This window comes from Pipistrellus hanaki, assembly GCF_964339955.1.
Source record: "Pipistrellus hanaki genome assembly, chromosome: 11".
In the NCBI taxonomy this organism is placed as follows: Eukaryota; Metazoa; Chordata; class Mammalia; order Chiroptera; family Vespertilionidae; genus Pipistrellus; species Pipistrellus hanaki.
Genome location: NC_140513.1, coordinates 69929395 through 69948540, shown reverse-complemented (window position 1 = coordinate 69948540; position 19146 = coordinate 69929395). Strand labels below are relative to the sequence as shown.

At 41.5% G+C, this 19146-nt stretch overlaps 1 protein-coding gene across 4 annotated transcripts in view; it reads right to left on the bottom strand.

Annotated features, from left to right (window-relative positions):
• The window catches only part of AUH (AU RNA binding methylglutaconyl-CoA hydratase), a 149837-nt gene that overhangs the window by 109249 nt on the left and 21442 nt on the right, over positions 1 to 19146 (bottom strand). For all 4 annotated transcript variants that reach the window (XM_084899036.1, XM_084899038.1, XM_084899037.1 and 1 more), the window contains exons 2-4: positions 15773 to 15840; positions 15578 to 15665; positions 4489 to 4575 (exon numbers count right to left, since the gene is read on the bottom strand). In XM_084899036.1, the coding sequence (XP_084755162.1) occupies positions 4489 to 4575; positions 15578 to 15665; positions 15773 to 15840 (243 nt within the window). The remainder of the gene's footprint in view (positions 1 to 4488; positions 4576 to 15577; positions 15666 to 15772; positions 15841 to 19146) is intronic.

The window sequence follows — 19146 nt, the reverse complement described above, 5'->3', positions numbered from 1 at the left end:
AAGCTCTTTCTTTCTCTCTCTCTCTCTCCCCCCATCCTGCTCCCATCCCTTCCTCTTTCTCCTCCTCTCCCTCTTTGTTCACACCTGATCATCCTGTACAGCCCGCTGGGGTCCCTCCATAGCAGCCCCTTGGGGCCCAGCCAGCCTGCAGGCTCCAAGTGGGCCTGGACCCAGCACTAGCTGCAGCATGGCTGATGGGCCAGGCCTGGGCTACGCTGCCCTGGGCTACACCGGCCTGGGCTAGCGCAGAGCTTCTGGACACTGACTGGCCTTTGGGCCTGATGAAGACAAGGCTGGACTCTTTCCACAACGACGGACAGAGATGAGACATTGGGAACCTGGGGGCAGCCTTCTACTCCCGCTCAAATCTTACCCCAGACCTCATCCTCGCTGTGGGTCCCCAAAAATGTCTTGTGACAGGACAAGGGCCCCATTTTCACCAGCGACATCACAATCCAACAATTCTGCTCCTTGGTATTTACACAAAGAAATTAAAAATTTATGTCCGTACCAAAACCTACACACAATGTTTATAATAGTTTTATTCATAACTGCCATTTCGTGGGAACAATCTAGACATCCTTTGGTAGGTGAATGGATAAGTAAACCGATACATCCAAACAGCACTAAAAATGAAGTGTCCAGTCATGAAAGAACATGGAGAAAAATATAATGAAACCAATTTGAAAGTTTAATGAAACTAATTTGAAAAAGCTATAAACTGTATGATTCCAACTACCTAACGTTCTAAAATTGCAAAATTATGGAGACAGTAAAATGTGGCTGCTGGAGAGGGAATAGATAACAAGGCCATGCAAAGAGGATTCCAGGCCAATGAAAATACTCTGTATGACAATATAATGATTGACACATTTCATTTTGCATTTATTCAAACCCATAGAATGTCCAACACTAAAAGTAAACTGTGTACGTGGGGTGATTATAATGTGTCAGTACAGGTTCATCAGCTGTAGCAAATACATCACTCTGGAGGGAGGGTGTTAGAGTAGGGAGGACATGCATATGTGGAAGCAGAGGTATATGCATGATCTTTGTATTTTCCTCTCCATTTTGTTGTGAACTAAAATGTTCTAGAAAAATAAAGTCTTGCCCTAGCTGGTTTGGCTCAGCAGAGAGTGCGGAGAGGGAGAGAGAGTCAGCCTGCGAACTGAAGAGTCCTGGGTTCAATTCCGCCCCAGGGCACATGCTAGATTGCGGGCTCAATCCCCAGTGAGGGGCATGCAGGAGGCAGCCAATCCATGATTCTCTCTCATCATTGATGTTTCTATCCTTTTCTCCCTCTCCCTTCCTCTCTGAAATCAATAAAGATATGTTTAAAGAAAAAGGAAGTCTTTGTTCTAGCTGGTTAATGGATAGAGTGTGGGCCTAAGGACTGAAGGGTTCCAGGTTCAATTCCAGTCAAGCACAATTACCTCAGCTGCAGGTTCGATTCCCGGCCCCAGTTGGGCGTGTACAGGAGGTAACCAATTGATGTGTGTCTCTCTCACATCGATGTTTCTCTCTCTCTCTGTCTTTTCCCATCCTTCCCACTCGCTCTAAACATCAATGGAAAAATATCTTCAGGTGATATTTTGTTAATTCTCAGGTGAGAGGGAGGCGAACAGATGAATTTTTTTTAATTTGAGAATTAACAAAATAGAAAAAGAAAGTCTTTAAAAAAAAAAGAAGGTTGAGTAGCTGTGACAGAGACCATAATGGCCTTCAAAGCCACATATATTTACTCTCCATCCCTTTAAGAAGTCTGCCTGCCCTGGTTCCATATGTTAAACTAGAGGCCCCGTGCATGGATTTGTCCAGGGCATGTCCAGCCCGTCTCGCCCAGTCCTGATCAAGGCCAACAGAAGCTGATCAGGGCCAATCGGGGCCATCTCAACCAGTACCAGAGACACATGGGGCCAGCTGGCTCGTGAGGAACCACAGGAGGCTGGCCGGATGGGAGGGACTGTTAGGAGGGCTCCAGGGCGTGTCTGGCACGTCTCACCCAGTCCTGATCGGCTGGACCCAGCAGCAAGCTAACCTGCCAGTCAGAGCGTCTCTCCCCTCGTGGTCAGTGTGAGTCGTAGGGACTGGTTGGACGGTTGAACAAACAGTTGGACACTTAGCATATTAAGCTTTTATTATATAGGATGAGCAGATTAGACCGAGACACTCAGTTTCTATCTGCCCCTCAAAATTGCACTAAACCACTACAAAGGCAATTTAAACATTTCATGTCTATTGTAATGTTGCAATGAAAACTACCATAAAAAAATATTAAGAAACTCATGGAATTGACAAAGGTAGACAGAATCCACAACAAAAATGCTACAGCTGTAATCACAGAAAAGAAAATGTCACCACAGAAACAGAACAGTTCTTCATTTAAAAAGTCCCAGAAAAAATCCAATTTCAGTTTAATAAAATAGAAAGAGACTTTGAAGAAACATCAAGGTAGTGTTTACAATCAGACCAGGCTTAGCCGCTCCTCCTAGCATGTGTGAAGTCAGACAACTTTGACTTTTACTTCCAACACCAAGCTCTCTGACCAATATGGAAACCCAGCCACACTCCCCCTCAGACGGCTCTAACCGTGGGGTGAAGCTGGAGAGAGAAGCAGAGAAGAGCCTCTGCTGACACTAGCACAGGATGAAAAGAGACAATACGGTGACAACAACCATTCCAGAAACCAAAACACACGTATTTTAAAACTGAGCGTGGCGATGGCAGGGGAAGCGGGGAGTGGGTGGAGGTGGAAGAGGGCCTAGAGGGGATAAAAGGCAATAGAAAAAATAAATAAAATAAAATAATAAAATAACTAAAATAAAATACATTTTTTAAGTAAACAAGAACAACAAAACACATAAAACTCCAAAAGATGTCACATTCCACTGACCCTTCAATTAACAGATGAGCCCAGTGCAGCACAGAGAGATGGGAAGCTTACCACCTCCTGCCATGAGGGCTGTGCATAGCCTTGACCCAAGCCAGAAAAGGTAACCCAAAAACCAAATCAGAAGTCAATCTCATTTATGATTACGCCAACACATGTAAAACTGAGTCCAGAATAATTCAGTAAAACTACTATGACCCTAACCACAATGACCGGGTAGGCTTTATTCTAGTAATATAAGACCAGGGCAGCTGAAGTAGGAGAAAAGAAGAACTTGATAAATTGTTGGAAAAATGTTAAAAGTATTCATCAAAGTCAAATAAAGATAAGGATAAACATGCTCACTTCAACAACTGAATATTATACCAAGGGCCTTAGACAATGTAAAAATATATGAAAGATATATAAGATAAAAATGTTGAGAAAAGAACACCACCAAAATTACATTATTTATAAATAATAAGCCTTTATCTGGAAAATACAAGAAAATTAATGGAGAAATAATAATAACTAGTGCAAGTAATTAGGAGGCGGGCACCTCAGAGAAGCACATAAAACTTAGTAATGTTCCTGCAGACCTACAACAGCCAGACTTCAACAGAGACGGAAGAAAAAGACCCAATTCAAAGGTACACAATAGCTAGGAATGAATTTGAGGAAAAGAAAAAAGATACAGGACCAAGGCTGTATAAATAAATAATTATTATACAATGCTATAAAAGGAGAAGGAGGCCGTGAAAAGGCAGTTTAACATAAAACATGACACAATATCTGGGGAAATGCAAACTAACTGCTAAGATGTTTGTTTTTTAACCTTGAAAAAATTTTTAAATAGCAACATTAAATGCTGACAGGAATATGAGGAAACAGATACTGTCATATAATTAATGGAAATACAAATGATTGCAACCTTTTAAAAATATAATCTGGCAATATTTATTAAAATGTACAATGAACACATTACACTTAGGACTGTAATTCCCTGTTTAGTAATCCATCCTATAAATACAAATATTAATATTCTAAAAGACTTGATATAAAGATATTCACTGCTTGTTTATAAATAACAAAAAACACAAATATTCATTAAAGAAATAATTTAAAAATATGGATGAGACTATGCTATGATTACTATTTAGCAATATATGAAAAAGTACTAGTAATAAAGTAGATTGATATGTACTGAGATGTAAATATTATACAAAAGTCTGTAATTCTAAGGAAATAATACAATCCTATTTATGTAAAAAACAAAAAGATTCCAAATCTATAAACACATTTGTGTATGAAATTACTTAAGAACTATAGATACTTTAAGTCAAAGGCTAATGCCAAATTACTCTCTCTGTTTTTGTAATAATTATCTTCATATGCCATGTCATCATACATAGGAGGCCTCTTTAATTATAAAACATTCTTCACAAATTTTCAAATCAAATACATTATGTATTATTTTACAAAAATCAGCTTTAGGTCATGATTTTCTAATTATATAAGTGTTTTGGACAATTTTTATATATAAAGACAGTGTATAATTTTTTATATCTGACATTTAAGGTCAGATTCAGCATGCTAAAAGAGAATTTAATTATACTTACCAATTTCATTAATCACTGCTCTTATTTTTGAGACAAAAGGGCCAACTTCACTAGAACTCATTTTGACTCTTTCCTTAAGGTCAGCACCTGCAAAATATTTATTTACAAATATAATCTAGTTATAAACAAAATTTTAATGAAATAAATTGAAAACTTTAAATTCACATATAACATTAAAAGTAACTGAATTTATCTGTTAAAGGAACTATATTACCTAAATTTTCTTTCTCAAAGAATCTGGAAGAATAATGTATTTGTTTGTTCATATATCTACCATGTTCTTAATAGTGGTCCTCAAAATCTGTGATCTTAAGTCCCCTTAAACCTCTTAAAGGGAAAGATTTTGTTTAGGTTATATGTACCAATAGTTTATTAGAAACTGAAATTACAAATTTTAAAAATATTTATTTATTTAATAATAAAAATAAACCCATTAATGTTAATACAAATAACTACAGACTGATGCCACTTCCTTGGTTCTGTCAAAGATGTTGGCAGTTTTGCCCACTATTGCTTTTCCCTCATCAGTGCAAATGCCAGCCCAGTGAAAGGGCACAGCACGCCTTTCTACAGAGAAAATCACTTCCTGGAAGCCTGTCTTGGTGACTACTCATCACATCTGAGAAACACTGGCTCTCACATATGAACAAGCTGACAATATCATAATTATGAGTTTATCACTCTGCAACAGAGAAAAATACACATAAAGAATTCTTCAAGGAACCACATACTCTGTGGCTCAACAGACATTCTTTTTAATAAAATTAAACTATTTGAGAAGGGTAGGTCCCCATTTAAATAAATACACAAATAGAAAACCTAAAATTAGAACACAGAGGGCATACACTCAGCTACTTAGTCACTTATTAGCTCATTATAAATGAATCATGAATAGACATAATATCAAGCTCCAAGCAGCTCAGGTTGGGACATTCTGAACCCACATACTTCCTATGAGAGTGAGAAACACATACACACACACACACACACACACACACACACACACACAATAGAAGCCTGGTGCACAAAATTCATGCACAGGCAGGGTCCCTAGGCCTGCCTGGCAATCAGGGCCAATAGGGGCCTTTCTTCTCCCAGCTGTCGCCTGCTGGCTGGGGCTTTCCTTCATTCTGCACCACACCCTGGTGGTCAGCACAAGTCATAGCTAGTGGTCAAACTCCTGGTCAGTCAAACTCCTGAGGCGACAATTTGCATATTAGCCTTTTATTTATATAATAAATATTCACACACCCTAGAAAATCTCTCAAACACACACCCAAGGAAATTAGAAAGTTACATTCAATGCAACATATGTGAAAGAGCAAAAAATTGGAAATAATCTAAATATTGATCAAAAGGATTGTTAATAAGATAGAAAAAAAAATACATAATGGAATGAAGAATACTAGCGTAAATGAAGGAATTGGTATAAATCTAGGTAGAGCTGAAAATGTTGAAAAATCTATAATTACACTTAGTAGTATAATTGTATACAGAAAGATACACAGGATAATTACCATTTTACACAAGGATGCTATTTAGGCATATAAAACATGCATGGGCTGATAAATGCCAAATTCAAATGGTGATCTCTGGGGGAACAGGATGAGATTTACACACTGACACAAAGTGAGGACTTTAGTCTCTGTAATACCATATTGCTTAATAAGTTCAGTGGTGGGTACCCAATGTTTGTGGATATATCTTCTACTTTTTCCATAAAGAATTAAAATTTAGCATGAAAGAAAAATGTTATTAAAGCCACAAAATATCTAAGGTAGAATGTATTTGTAAAAAGACATAATGGTTCAACTTACTGCCACTTAACATTGAGAATATGATTTTAAATTGAGAATATACGATGTTGCTCAGTGTATACTGGGCTAATACACATTGGTTAATAAAAGTAGCTAAATGTAGTGCTCTCTGAGAGAGAAGAGTAGATGGAAAAGGAGGCAAAGCACTGCAGAGGGGACAGACAGGGACTCTGGATGAGTCCTGAAGGAGCCCCAGGAACTGCACCCTGGAACCCACCAAGTTCCTTCCATTAGGTGCCCTCTAGCACAGCACCTATTGCTGACTCCGCAGCACACTGCCTGCTGGGAGACCTCCACGTTAGGAGAAGAGGTTCCTGGAGCCATGCCAGGAGCTCAGGGGTCTAGGGTTTGGTCCTGACGCCTGTGGCCTGAGCACTGCCCACCAATCACAGCTCAGAGGTTTGAAGATGACAGCCTCTGGTGACAGTGTGCACTTACCCACCACCAGGATAGCAGTTAGGAGCGCAGTTAGGGGTGACCGGGCTGGCAGGGGAGGGCAGTTAGGGGCGACCGGGCTGGCAGGGGAGGGCAGTTGGGGGCATCGGGCCAGCAGAGGAGCAGTTAAGCTTCAATCAGGCTGACAGGGGAGTGATTAGGGCGCAATCAGGCAAGCAGGCGAGCAGTTAAGTGCCAGCGGTCCTGGATTGTGAGAGGGATGTCAGACTGCCACAGGGATCGGGCCTAAACCAGCAGTCAAACATCCACCAAAGGGTCCAAGATTGAAAAGGGTGCAGGCTGGCCTGAGGGACACCCACCCCCGACACACACACACACACACACACACACACACACACACACTCTGCACAAATTTCATGCACCGGGCCTCTAGTTTTAGAAATAATTACCTTTCTCTATGGAATGTTAAACGTTTGTACTGTGACTCTGAGACTACTTTTGAAAAATCTTAATACCCATACTGAGACAGGCCAGTGAGCCAGTTCAGGCAGAACAGGGAAACTGAGGGAGAGAGCGGAACACACTGACAGCGGTTTGCAGTAGACACACCAGGTCCCCTCCGCACAGGTGACATCCAGGCTTCAGCTGAATTTCAGCTCCAGGCCCAGAAAAGCAGAACACCAGGGGGGCGACGTCAGGACCAGCTGCGATGACTGACAGCCCCCGGCCCCGCACTGACCAATCAGGGAGACCAGGGCCGGAGGAGCCCGCCTGGAAAGCTGCTGCTCTTCTGCTGGAGCCTCCCCTGTGAGACAGAGGACAGACTGTCTCCTCTCGGAGCAGCCCCCAAGTTCCCTCCCTCCTCTTCCCCCACAGGCCTGCACCTCCTCACCCTAACGGACCCCACGCCCCAGGCTCACCCTGACCCCCTTCCCAAGGCCCCCTTTCCTCTGCTTCCCAGGGACCTAAGCAGCCCGCCTGGCTCTCCTGCTGCTGCTTCTGTGCTAAGCCCTCTTGTCTCACTGTCCCAGCTTCAGTAAACGTCCCGCAGTCACCTGGGTCCTGTTGTGAAACCTTTCCCACACCCTGCCGGCCGCCAAGCACACCCGCCTGGGCCGGGACCCCGTCCAGTAACATTCCTTCAGAAATGAAGATGAAATAAGACATTTTACATACACACACACCCACACACACACACACAGTAACAATCCTTCAGAAATGAAGATGAAATAAGACATTTCACACACACACACACACACACACACAGTAACAATCCTTCAGAAATGAAGATGAAATAAGACATTTCACACACACACACACACACACACACACACACACACACAGTAACAATCCTTCAGAAATGAAGATGAAATAAGACATTTCACACACACACACACACACACACACACACAGACACACAGTAACAATCCTTCAGAAATGAAGATGAAATAAGACATTTTACACACACACACACAGACACACACACAGACACACAGTAACAATCCTTCAGAAATGAAGATGAAATAAGACATTTCACACACACACACACACACAGTAACAATCCTTCAGAAATGAAGATAAAATAAGACATTTTACACACACACACACACAGTAACAATCCTTCAGAAATGAAGATAAAATAAAACATTTTACACACACACACACACACACACACACAGTAACAATCCTTCAGAAATGAAGATAAAATAAGACATTTTACACACACACACACACACACACACACACATCATCAGCAGGCCCACACTAAAAGAAGCACTAGGGTATTCTTCAAGCAGGAGATTTTAACAGTAGAGTTTAAAATCTTATTATATACTGCTTACTAGTGACACATATTAAAATATAAGGGCTTAGAATGGCTAAAATAAAATGGTAAAAAAACAAACAAAAACAAACCATGAAAACACTAACCAAAAGGAAACTTGTAAAGTCATCTTAATATCTGACAAAGGGACCTAAGGCAAGAAGCACCACTAAAAGTAGAGGGTCCTTTTACAATAATAAATATGATAATCCACTAAAAAAAAAAAAGTCATTAGAATTCTAAACTGGAATGGTAAAATAAGATAGCACCAAAATATATAACGCAGAACCTGACAGAAACGGAAAGAAAAACTGACACTTCTACAACCACAGTGGACTTAACAGACTTCTCGCACACAGTCTCTGACAAAGCATGGAGGCAAATTTCCTGATCAGATACCCCTTCAAGAAATAGGACACAGGAGAAAATCCACCCCAAAGTTGAAGAAAAGAAACACAGAAACAAATTTTTAAAATGGAAAACAAATTTTAAAATAGAAAATAAGAGAGAAAAATCAAATAAGTTAATTCTCTAAAAACTAAAACCTTTTAGCATGGGTCGTCATGTAAAATCAGAGAAGGCACAAATCCTAAAACAGAGCATGAAGGAGAGGGAAAATACTAAGGACTTTGCAGACATCAAAACAATAAGCAAATATTAACAAACTTGACCCCATAAATTTGAAGTGTTACATGAAATGGACAAATTCCCAGAAAAACACAACTTATTAAACGAATAGAAAATCTAAAAACACAAATACATATAAAAGAAATTGAGTATGTAATTAAAAACTTCCCCACAAAGAAAATTGCATGCCCATATGGCTCCAACAATAAATTTTGTGTGTGCCACCGAATTTTAGTAATAGTTTATGTGTGCCATGACAAGAAAAAGGTTGGAAATCTTTGCTCTAAGGGATTAACATTCAAATTAATAAATATAACAACCTAAGATACTGAAGCAACTTTGGATAACTTTATTAGTCAGAAGAGCCCATACTTCTAATCACATCATGACATCTGTATCCATTTGAACAATACATTCAAATCAAGCACATTGACAATTTTAGTGAGAAATTCTGTCAGAACACAATTTACTAGAATTCAAAAGCAGAAGCAAAACTACCTTTACTTTAAAAAACAAACCAACCACACCAGTGTCATTCAATGAAACACTACAAGAATCAATTACCAAGAATTGTTTATAATCTATTTTAGTAATTACAAAGGAAAAAATCTCAGTCTCAGTAACTTCTCATAAAATTTCACTTTAAAAAGTGTATGGTAAAAACAACTCACACGTTTTCTACTTATATTTGGAACACTAAAAGAACAAAAACAGATGACCAGGGTTACATGTTTACAACTGATAGTCACCTCACTAAAAGGACTTTTTCATAATTTCATTATATTATAGAAATATATTAAAAATGTTACTACAAAATCATTTTTAAATAGCAGTTTCAGATTTTCTTTGAGAGTGTGTGTGTAAGAAAAAGATAGCCCTAGTTGATTTGGCTCAGTGGATAGAGCGCCGGCCTGTGGACTGAAAGATCCAGTTTCCATTCTGGTCAAAGGCATGTGCCCGGGTTGGGGGCTCGATCCCCAGTAGGGGTGTGCAAGAAGCGGTCAATCCATGATCTCTCTCAACATTGATGTTTCTCTCTCTCTCTTTCTAACTTCCTCTCTGAAATCAATAAAATAAAATAAAATAAAAACAAAATGTTAGTGATATAAATTTCTAGAACATGACACTCTCCAGCCCATCTCATGTAAACTATGCAGCCAGTGCTTCACTGAGCTCTGGTTATCAAAGTGACCCGTCTCAGCAATCTACAAGATGCAGGCAGCCCTGGCCCTGGGGCTGGCTGTCCTCCAGGCACCACAGCATTGCGGCTTGATTCCAGGTCAGGGCACAGGCCCTGGTTGCAGGTTTTATGCCCAGAAGGGGGCGTGCAGGAGGCAACCCCCTTCTCATGTGGATGTTTCTCTCTCCCTCTCCCTTCCTTTCTCTCTAAAAATCAATAAAAAAATCTTGAAAGAAAAAAAAAAGTACGGGGGGGGGGGGGAAGTATTCAAGAGTGATTTCCAACCTGGAGTCATTAGGTCTGGCATGGCGTCTGAAAACACACTTAAAGGAAAGTGTCCACAGTCATGATTACTATGATGGACTTTTTTTTTTTTTTTCTGTATCTAGATATCACTGAAGTTTATAACAGAAAATTCATTTAAATTTACTACTATAACCAGATGGTATTTTGACATTATGTATTTTCTCAATCAACATAGTACCATTAGGATGCTTAAGTGCATGAGATTTTAGAGCTAAAAAGAAAACACATTCCAAAACAGCAAATCACCAGAACAGCAGACAGCCCTGCCCTGAGTCAGGGGAAGGAGCTCCGGCTAAACGGCCCCTTCATCGGTCCTTGGCCTGACAGGGACTCGTTAAAAAGACAGCATGTGCCTTACCCAATGAGATTGTTTTATTCTAAAAATGTTTTCCTCTCAAATGTTTGTAACAAATAATTCAGAAGCCAGGCTAATGTCACAATTTCAGTTACCAAAACCAAAAGGCATACTAACACACTTGGCGATTTTTTTCAAATTACTGACTTTGTATGTAAATTCACGTAATATAATTTTAGGTAACAGTTATTACCACAGACAGAGAAGAAGCCACACTCCAAGCAGAGCCTCGCTCGCAGACAGTCCCAGCGCAGGCCGGGGCTGACACCTCGTGCACAGCTCTTACAACACCTTCCTCCACCCTTCCTGCCGGCTTCACGTTACCACAGCCAACAGTTCCTCCACACACACATTCGTATATTCATGGGTATGTGTACACGTCTGTATAATGAAATACTACGAGAGTAATAAATATGATAAAAAGTGTTATTTTTATAAGCGGACTAATGGAGTAGAGGGAGTGGGGTGACAGCGGGATTTTTCCCTTTATATACTTTTTCATGCATTCTGTACAAATTTCACACATTTTGACCTACTGTACTTTTTAAACTAATATTTTATTTTAAAAATGTAAGTGAAATATGGTTATTGATTCTAAATAATAGATTTAAATGGGAAGTCAGAAATCACTCTGTCTAACCTCCAATGCACACAGGGATCAGTTTAATAGGGCTTAATTATGTTTTTCTAACATCTTAGAAAAATGATACAGAAACAATGCACCACAGTCAGGAACCAGAGACACTCCCAGTGAACGGGGTGGTCTGAGACAATTCAGAGACACTGCACACACACACCAAACAGCTCCTGGGCAGTCCAAAGCGGACTGAGTTTAGCAAATACATGCCAAGTCCCTATTATGTGCTATGTCCACAACATGAAAGATGATTTTCAAAGAAGAAAAAGAGAAGTCCCCATCCTCAAGAAATCTGAGGCAAGAACAGCTTCATAAGCGTTAAGCTTTCAGAAATGAACAAGATGCCACAGGAATACAGATGTATAGAAGAGAAACTCGGTGGCGGCTGAAAGGGAAGGGGAAAATGAGTAACTTTAGGGAGGTAGGAGAGCTAAGAGAATAATAAATGAATTAACTGTTTTAGAGGATTTTGATTTTGAATATCACCATTTCAGAATAAAAACTAAAACTCTGTAAAAGACTGTGTTCTTCAACAATAACTAATAAATGAGGCCTAATTAAAATTAATATTTTAAATTAATATAGACTATAAATTTAAATTTATCTGGACTTACACTTAATCTGTACACATTAATAAAGACAGACCTACTAAACTGTTTAAATAGATGTAAGCAAAGAAAATCTTTCAGAGAAATTTGAAAGAATGTTTCTATTATACACATTGAGTTAATAAATTATGTGCTCCAATTTTCCTAGAACCCAAACTGAATTTTTTTTTTTTTACAAAATACAGTAATAGTTCTTATGAGTTAAAATATAGATATCTTAATCATGAAAAAGTTTAAAAGCATATACAGCAAAGAAAGTGTATCTGATTAGTACCTGAAAAAAGTATTCAAAGCTAACTTGTTAATCTGGTAAAAGGATGTGGTATATTACTTAATATGTCCCCAAAAAGGCAACCTATGAAAGACATCTGTAAAACGTTCTAAAGCATTAAAGCCTATTCCAAATAACACACGTAATATAGCAATGCAAAATATGCTGGCAGCAAATAAATAAGATTAAGAGAATTCTACCAATAACTACAGTGTTTTAATCACAAAACCTATTACTAACAAAAAGACAGTGTGCAGGACAGTAAGAAGCTAGGAAGTGAAATGGGGAAACTGAGATAAGACAATTAAACAAGGCCAAACAGTTGGGGCAGCTTGCAGCCAGCTGGTGAACCCCAAGACTTACCCTCCCCGACCAAGGACACTTGAGAGCAAATGGCTCATACCCTCCTCCCTAACCAGAGAATACATAGCATAAGCCACCCTGGCCTGGTAAAATTCAGAGCAAACAGACAATTCATGCCATTTGTAGCAGCTAAACCCAAGGACAGGTGAAGTCTGGGGGACAAATAACAAAAACCCCAGAAGCATCTGGATGGTATCACTTGAGAGAGCAATGGTTGGCAGGATAAACAGCTGCTGGGGCAGGAGGAGGGAAGGGGAAGGGGAGTTTATCTCACCCACTGGACAAAGTCAGCAGTCTTGGCACTGGACGAGATGATCTAATAAATTCTGTGAAAAGTCACATCCATGTAAAAGGGGGACCTTAAAATCTAGTCTATCTGATAGGGGAATCTTGAAACCTATGGGGGAGGGGGGTGGTATAAAACCCTTGAACCCACACCAGATGGGGTGCTCAGATTAGCTCAGTTGCCCGCTTGTGCTTTATGCCAAGTGTATTCTTAAATAAATTTGCTTGCTTTGCTTCCTTACATTCACTTGCTTTGCTTCAACACTGCTGTCTGTCACTTTTCTGAATTCTCTCCCACGAGCGGAGGAGGGGAGAACCTCCTCTGACGTGGGCAGCTCCTGGGCAACAACAGTGATGTTACTGTGGTCAGTAACACTATATCACTCACTCCTCGTGGATTCACAAAGTCCTCCCAATAAGGCCCTCAGCAGCCCTCACAGGACTGAGAACAGTGACCGCACAGCCACTTGTCATGGCATTTGACTCAGTCCCCTGGAGCAATATTCACTAGTCTTAAAGTCACATTTGCAAGAATGCTATTGTCTTGGTATACATTTTCCATATTCTTTAAGGAATAAAATAGAAATACATGTAAAGCCCTTATAAAAACTATAAAGTTACTTACTATTGACTCTCCGTAGGTACGCTGTGGCAATGAAGCCTCAAACAAGCAGATGGAGTTACTTGTGTTTGCAGATGTAAAACCAGAAATCTGCACTGCAAAACCTGCCCACCCAGCAGCTGAGGAGTGTACCTTTACTGTCTTTGATTCCCAAAAGAGTTAAAACTAACCCTTGTAGGTAGGTTACATTACATCAAAAGCCAAAATATAACCCATTTACATGGAATAGTCTTACATACCATAAAATTCTGCAATATTTTCATGCGGAGGCCACAGAGTCTGAAGCTCAGAAAACTAAGGACCCTTAAGAATGAAACTGAAGAATATCAGTTTCACAGCTCAGACACATCTAAAAAGGTTCTACCTAGCAATATTTTCCCATCTTCTCATCATCATCCTGGGTATACACTAAATGTTCAATACTTGATTAATGAATAAAATAGCGTGTGTTGTCATTCTCTCAAAAGTTTGGTTACCTTTTAAGATTATCCCATTTACATTTTTACTGGAGGTGAAAAAACTTAATTCTTCAGCCAAGTTCTCCCTTCATTTACTTCTTAGTAAGTTACATGATACTGCATGTTATCGACATTTTTTATCTTAATCATATACACTTTTTACTAGTTGGAACAGATTCACTCAACCTCATGGCTTAGAAATACAAATATGGAAAATACAAGAAAACAATATTTGGTAAGCAGTATAAATGGGAAAACAACATTTACCTTTCACTGCTGTCATACCAATTTGAAAATACATTCTGTGAAGATAGGGGGCACTACTGCAAACACCAAGCTTCAGAGCAAATGTCTACAGGCTGTGCAACAGGCTGTACTGGCGCAGCTACTGCTCGTCAAGTAGAGTACTTCCTGTGCCACTAATAGAGCGCACTGTTGTGGGTGGGAAATACAACGTTTCCTTCCCAGCTGACCTTCAGAAATATTATTCATGTACTACAAACAAATAACGACTCAAATCATCTTTCCAACTTCCAAAACAATCTACATGTTACAAAAGTGTCTAATACTGACAAAGCATCTTTTTTCTTGTAAACCAGTAAAAAAAGACAAAGAGGAATTGTGGTGTGAAAGAAAAGAGCCACATGCTAACCTGACAAGCTCAGGGGAGGCCTGCGTGGCAGTCTTGCAAACTTAGAGACCTAAAATAACCACAAAAGATGATCTGAAAATTAAATATCTAACAACAAACAGGTTATGGTGGGTAGTCATTTTCTAGGCTGATATTTTCCCAGACAAAGATCAACTTTGATCTTTTTTCTGAGCCCATTTGCCTTTTTCCCTCTAAGATAACATATCTGTGAGATGTCTGGGTAACTTGTAACTTCCCTTTTTCCAGAGCCCCTGGGGCACAACCAGGACTGATGCCTCAAATTCCTTCGTTATCATGTTAATTGTTCCTGCACTCACCTGAGTACACGTCCATCATTTTACTTTTTATCCAATCCCAGGAGTTTGCCACTACTTTGCTTTCTCCCGCCTCCTTACTCCATCACCAATGAATTTCATGTAACCCACCTATGTCCCTCCTTTGATTTCAGTGTATAAATAGAGAAATGTAACCCGCCATTCTTCAGAGCATTATCTCAGTCCCTTGAGGTTCTGCTCCCCAGCATATGTCGACAGTTTAGCTCCAATAAACTCACAAAAATTCTTTACGGTTTCAATGGTTTTTTCGTTAACAGTGGGTAATGGAATTCAAACCACAGAACACATTACAATAGGCTATTAGTGAGGGGAAATTAGACTGGAATTTAATTCATAATAAAATTTATTTACTTACCAGCACAGAATATCCCTGGGACTTCACTCCTCACTATTACAGTCCGTACTTTCTTATCAGATTTTAAAGCATCCACAGCTTTTGAGAGCTAAATAGAAACAGGGAGGATAAGAAGAAAAGGGGAGAACATTTTTCAGACTGATGTCAACACTATAGCTTAATTTTAGAAGCAAAGAGTTCAATTTTTACACTCACCATTTTAACGAGATTCTTACTGAATGAATTTTTGGCATGAGCTCTATTTATTCCAAGCACCACAATTCCTGGTTATGGAAAAAGCACAAGCATTGAGTTAGTGAGTGTTCAGGGTACAGACTCCCACACACACAGCTAGTTCACTGGAGACAAGAAATCCACCACTTCCTCAAAGTGCCTCCAAGAGCTTAGTTTTGTTTACCTTCTGTTTCAAGCATATATTTTAAAGAATGTGGTATCGTAACATATTTATAAAATCCATCTTCTGCTTAATATTCACTGTTTTTCTTCTGATTGATATAGAAGAGCTTTAGAACATCATGTCCCTACAACTTAAGGGACACCACCACGGTAATCAGCATCGTTAAGTACACTTTATACCACCAAGTTAGACTAACTAGAAGGAAGGCCACGCTTCCTAGAGAAAATCCTCAATTACAGTGTGCTACTGAAAATGTGGTTGCATCGCCTTCACCTCCTACAGAACTAATGGCTAACCAAGCCTTGTCACAGGGAAGGACTGCAGGATATCTGCTTTTTGTGGTGGTATACATACCAGGTATTAGTGCCTCAATCACTCTTTTGTCACACTAACTAGCTTCATTATCTCCATGCAGAGTTTCTCTCCCTCTTTGCATATGCCACATGTGTCAAACACAAGGCCCTCGGGCCAAATCCAGCCCGCCAGGCCTTGCAATGTGGCCCGCACCGCGCTGTCATCACTGCACTCTGCTGTCAGTTTATGACATTGTCAGTTTATGACTGTTCAGTAAACCATTCGGCCCGCGATTTAGTCTGGATTTTAGATTTTGGCCCCTTCTCTGATTGAGTTCGACACCCTTAGCATATGCTTAAACTGAAGGCACTTCCATTTGGAAATCTAACAAGCAACCCAACCGCAATCTATAGAAACAAAGTTCATTCTGTCTCCCACAAAGCCCAGCCCGCCCTCCTAACTTCCCTAATTTTATCAGAGACCATCACCTAAATCCAAGCTCCCATTCCAACTGCTGCACTCAGATCAATATTTCAAAGATAACTCTAAGCAAAAAAAAAAAAAAAAAAAAAAAAAAAAAAAGATAACTCTAAGCATATAATTTAACCACTGCTTAAATACCTTTAATTTTATCTTATTTCCAAAATGTCTCAGTTCAAAGACCTTAATTTGATAGTCAAAGTTGTATATACCTGTCCTCAATCTTGTCCCGAGGAAGCACACATTTTCCTTGTGTAACAGAAATGCCTTTCATCTGGTTGGGAGTGGAGGTAGGTGTTAGGTCTGATCAAATAACTAATCAATACCCTCTACCCTGGGAACTGACGTTCTGACCCCTTCACTTGACCACATGCAGCTTGCTAAGATCATTATCCTTCTCCTGTGGACCTTCTCAGGATCTGGAACTGTCCAGAGAGTGCCCAGAAAATGCCCACCTAAAAGTCCTTTAAAATCTCTTACTCCCTGTCCCTAGGTGCTGACGCTCAGCCCATCTGCTATCCAGATAACCGAATAAATTCATAATTCCTCAACACTTTGGCCTCGTGACTTCCTCTCCATCGACCCTAACATTTGGTGCTGAAACCAAGGAGGGTTCCACGGGGAAGGGGAACCATCACCCTGGCTTCGTTCCCATAGGCAGCGGCAGCTCGTCCTGGGCTCACTTCCCGATCCACTCGGTGACATGATCACAGCCTCTATCAGCCTCCCTCCCTTCTAGACCCTCCGGAACCAGCCAAGGAGGACACTGGATGGGGAACCTCTCCTTCTCCACTGCTGACCCTCACCCCGCACCGGCCAGTCTTCTCTGGGCGAGGGACGTCCCACCATTCCCCTCGTCTGGAGTCTTCTGTCCACTCTCCCTCTCTGACTTCTCCAAAGTCTCTCTTCTAGAAAGTCCTAGCGCTGGGCCAGAAGACTCCTCAGCCATTCGGCCTCGGGTCCTCTGGACTGGGTTCGCCCAGTCTGAGGGTCACCCCTGGGTTCCCGTGGGGACGCCTGCCCTAAACAGTCCCCGTTGGGTCTGTGGTCTGTCCCTCACCCTTCCTCTCTCGTGGGCCACGGCACCTCCCTCTGCACACTCACAGGGAGGTCAGGCCCAAGGCCCTCATTTTCCCTCGTAACGCTGTTTGGCCACAACATAAACCAGATGGTAATCTCATGGCCTGAAAATGCACTTTCCATGTTACCACATCGCGCTGTTTAGGTAAGTGCTGTCACCGCAATGGAAAGTGGTCAGATTCCCCACGTCCAGGCCTTTTCACCCTCCGTCCCCACCCTCTCTGCCAGTCCTGCCCAGCCCACCAGACCCTTCTCCTCACGTGAAACAGCCCCCAACACTTCTGATTCTGAATCTACTCCTGACCCAGCAGATCACCGACTGCTACCCCATCCCCAAACCCAGACCCTCCTCACCAGCAGCCACCTGCTCCCCGACCCCTGAGAGCCCAAATCCCGAGAACTCGAGCTCCAATACAGACTTTCCCACCCAACTAACACTCCCAGAGACCGTCTTCCTCCACAGCCACTCCTATTCCCGCGCCTCTTCTAGCCCCGAGGGAGGTGGCAGGACCTGAGGGTGCTGTCTGGGTGTACACCCATTCTCCATGTCCATCCTCACACAGATTGAGAGGCGTCTCAGGAATTTTTCCACCGACCCCCCACCTTTACCAAGGAATCTGAGTGCCTGACGCAGTACCTGCCCTGACATGACATCTAGGTCCTCCTCTCTCACCCGGAGGAGAAGGAGCACATCTGGCTAGCAGCTCAGGACCCTGCTGTGCCCATAGACACGACACTGACATGGTCCCCAAACTGCCCGAGATGGGGCTATCAGGCTACTTCTCCGGGCACCAGCTCCGAAGCCACATAATCTCCTGTCTCATTGCCGGACTCACAAGGCTGTCCATGGGGCGGTCAGCTATGGCACAATAAAATCACGCAGGGCCTGACGGAAACCCAGCTCTCCTCCCCACCTCACGGAGGGCTTGTGGGAATTGACCACCTTAGACCCCACCTCCCAGAGGGAACCCTTCTGAACACCCATTTTATAGCCCAATCAGCCCCCACATATGCCGCTAGCTTCCAAAAATGTACACAGGTCCATACACACCTCAAAAAGACCTCATTAACCTGGCCTCTGAGGTCTTTAATAACAGAGACCAGGAGACCCAAATACAACAACAAGGCGAGATCAGGCCAAGCTGAGGCCCTTCCAGCTCCTGGCCGCCGCTCTCACAAACCCCACACCAAGTGCCGGTCCTCCAACAAGGGCAAGTCAGGGGCTCAGCCTCCTCCGGGCCCTGCTTCAAATGCCACAAGGACACTGGGACCACAGCGCTCCCATTCAGCTCCTCATCCCCACATCCGGCCTCCCCAC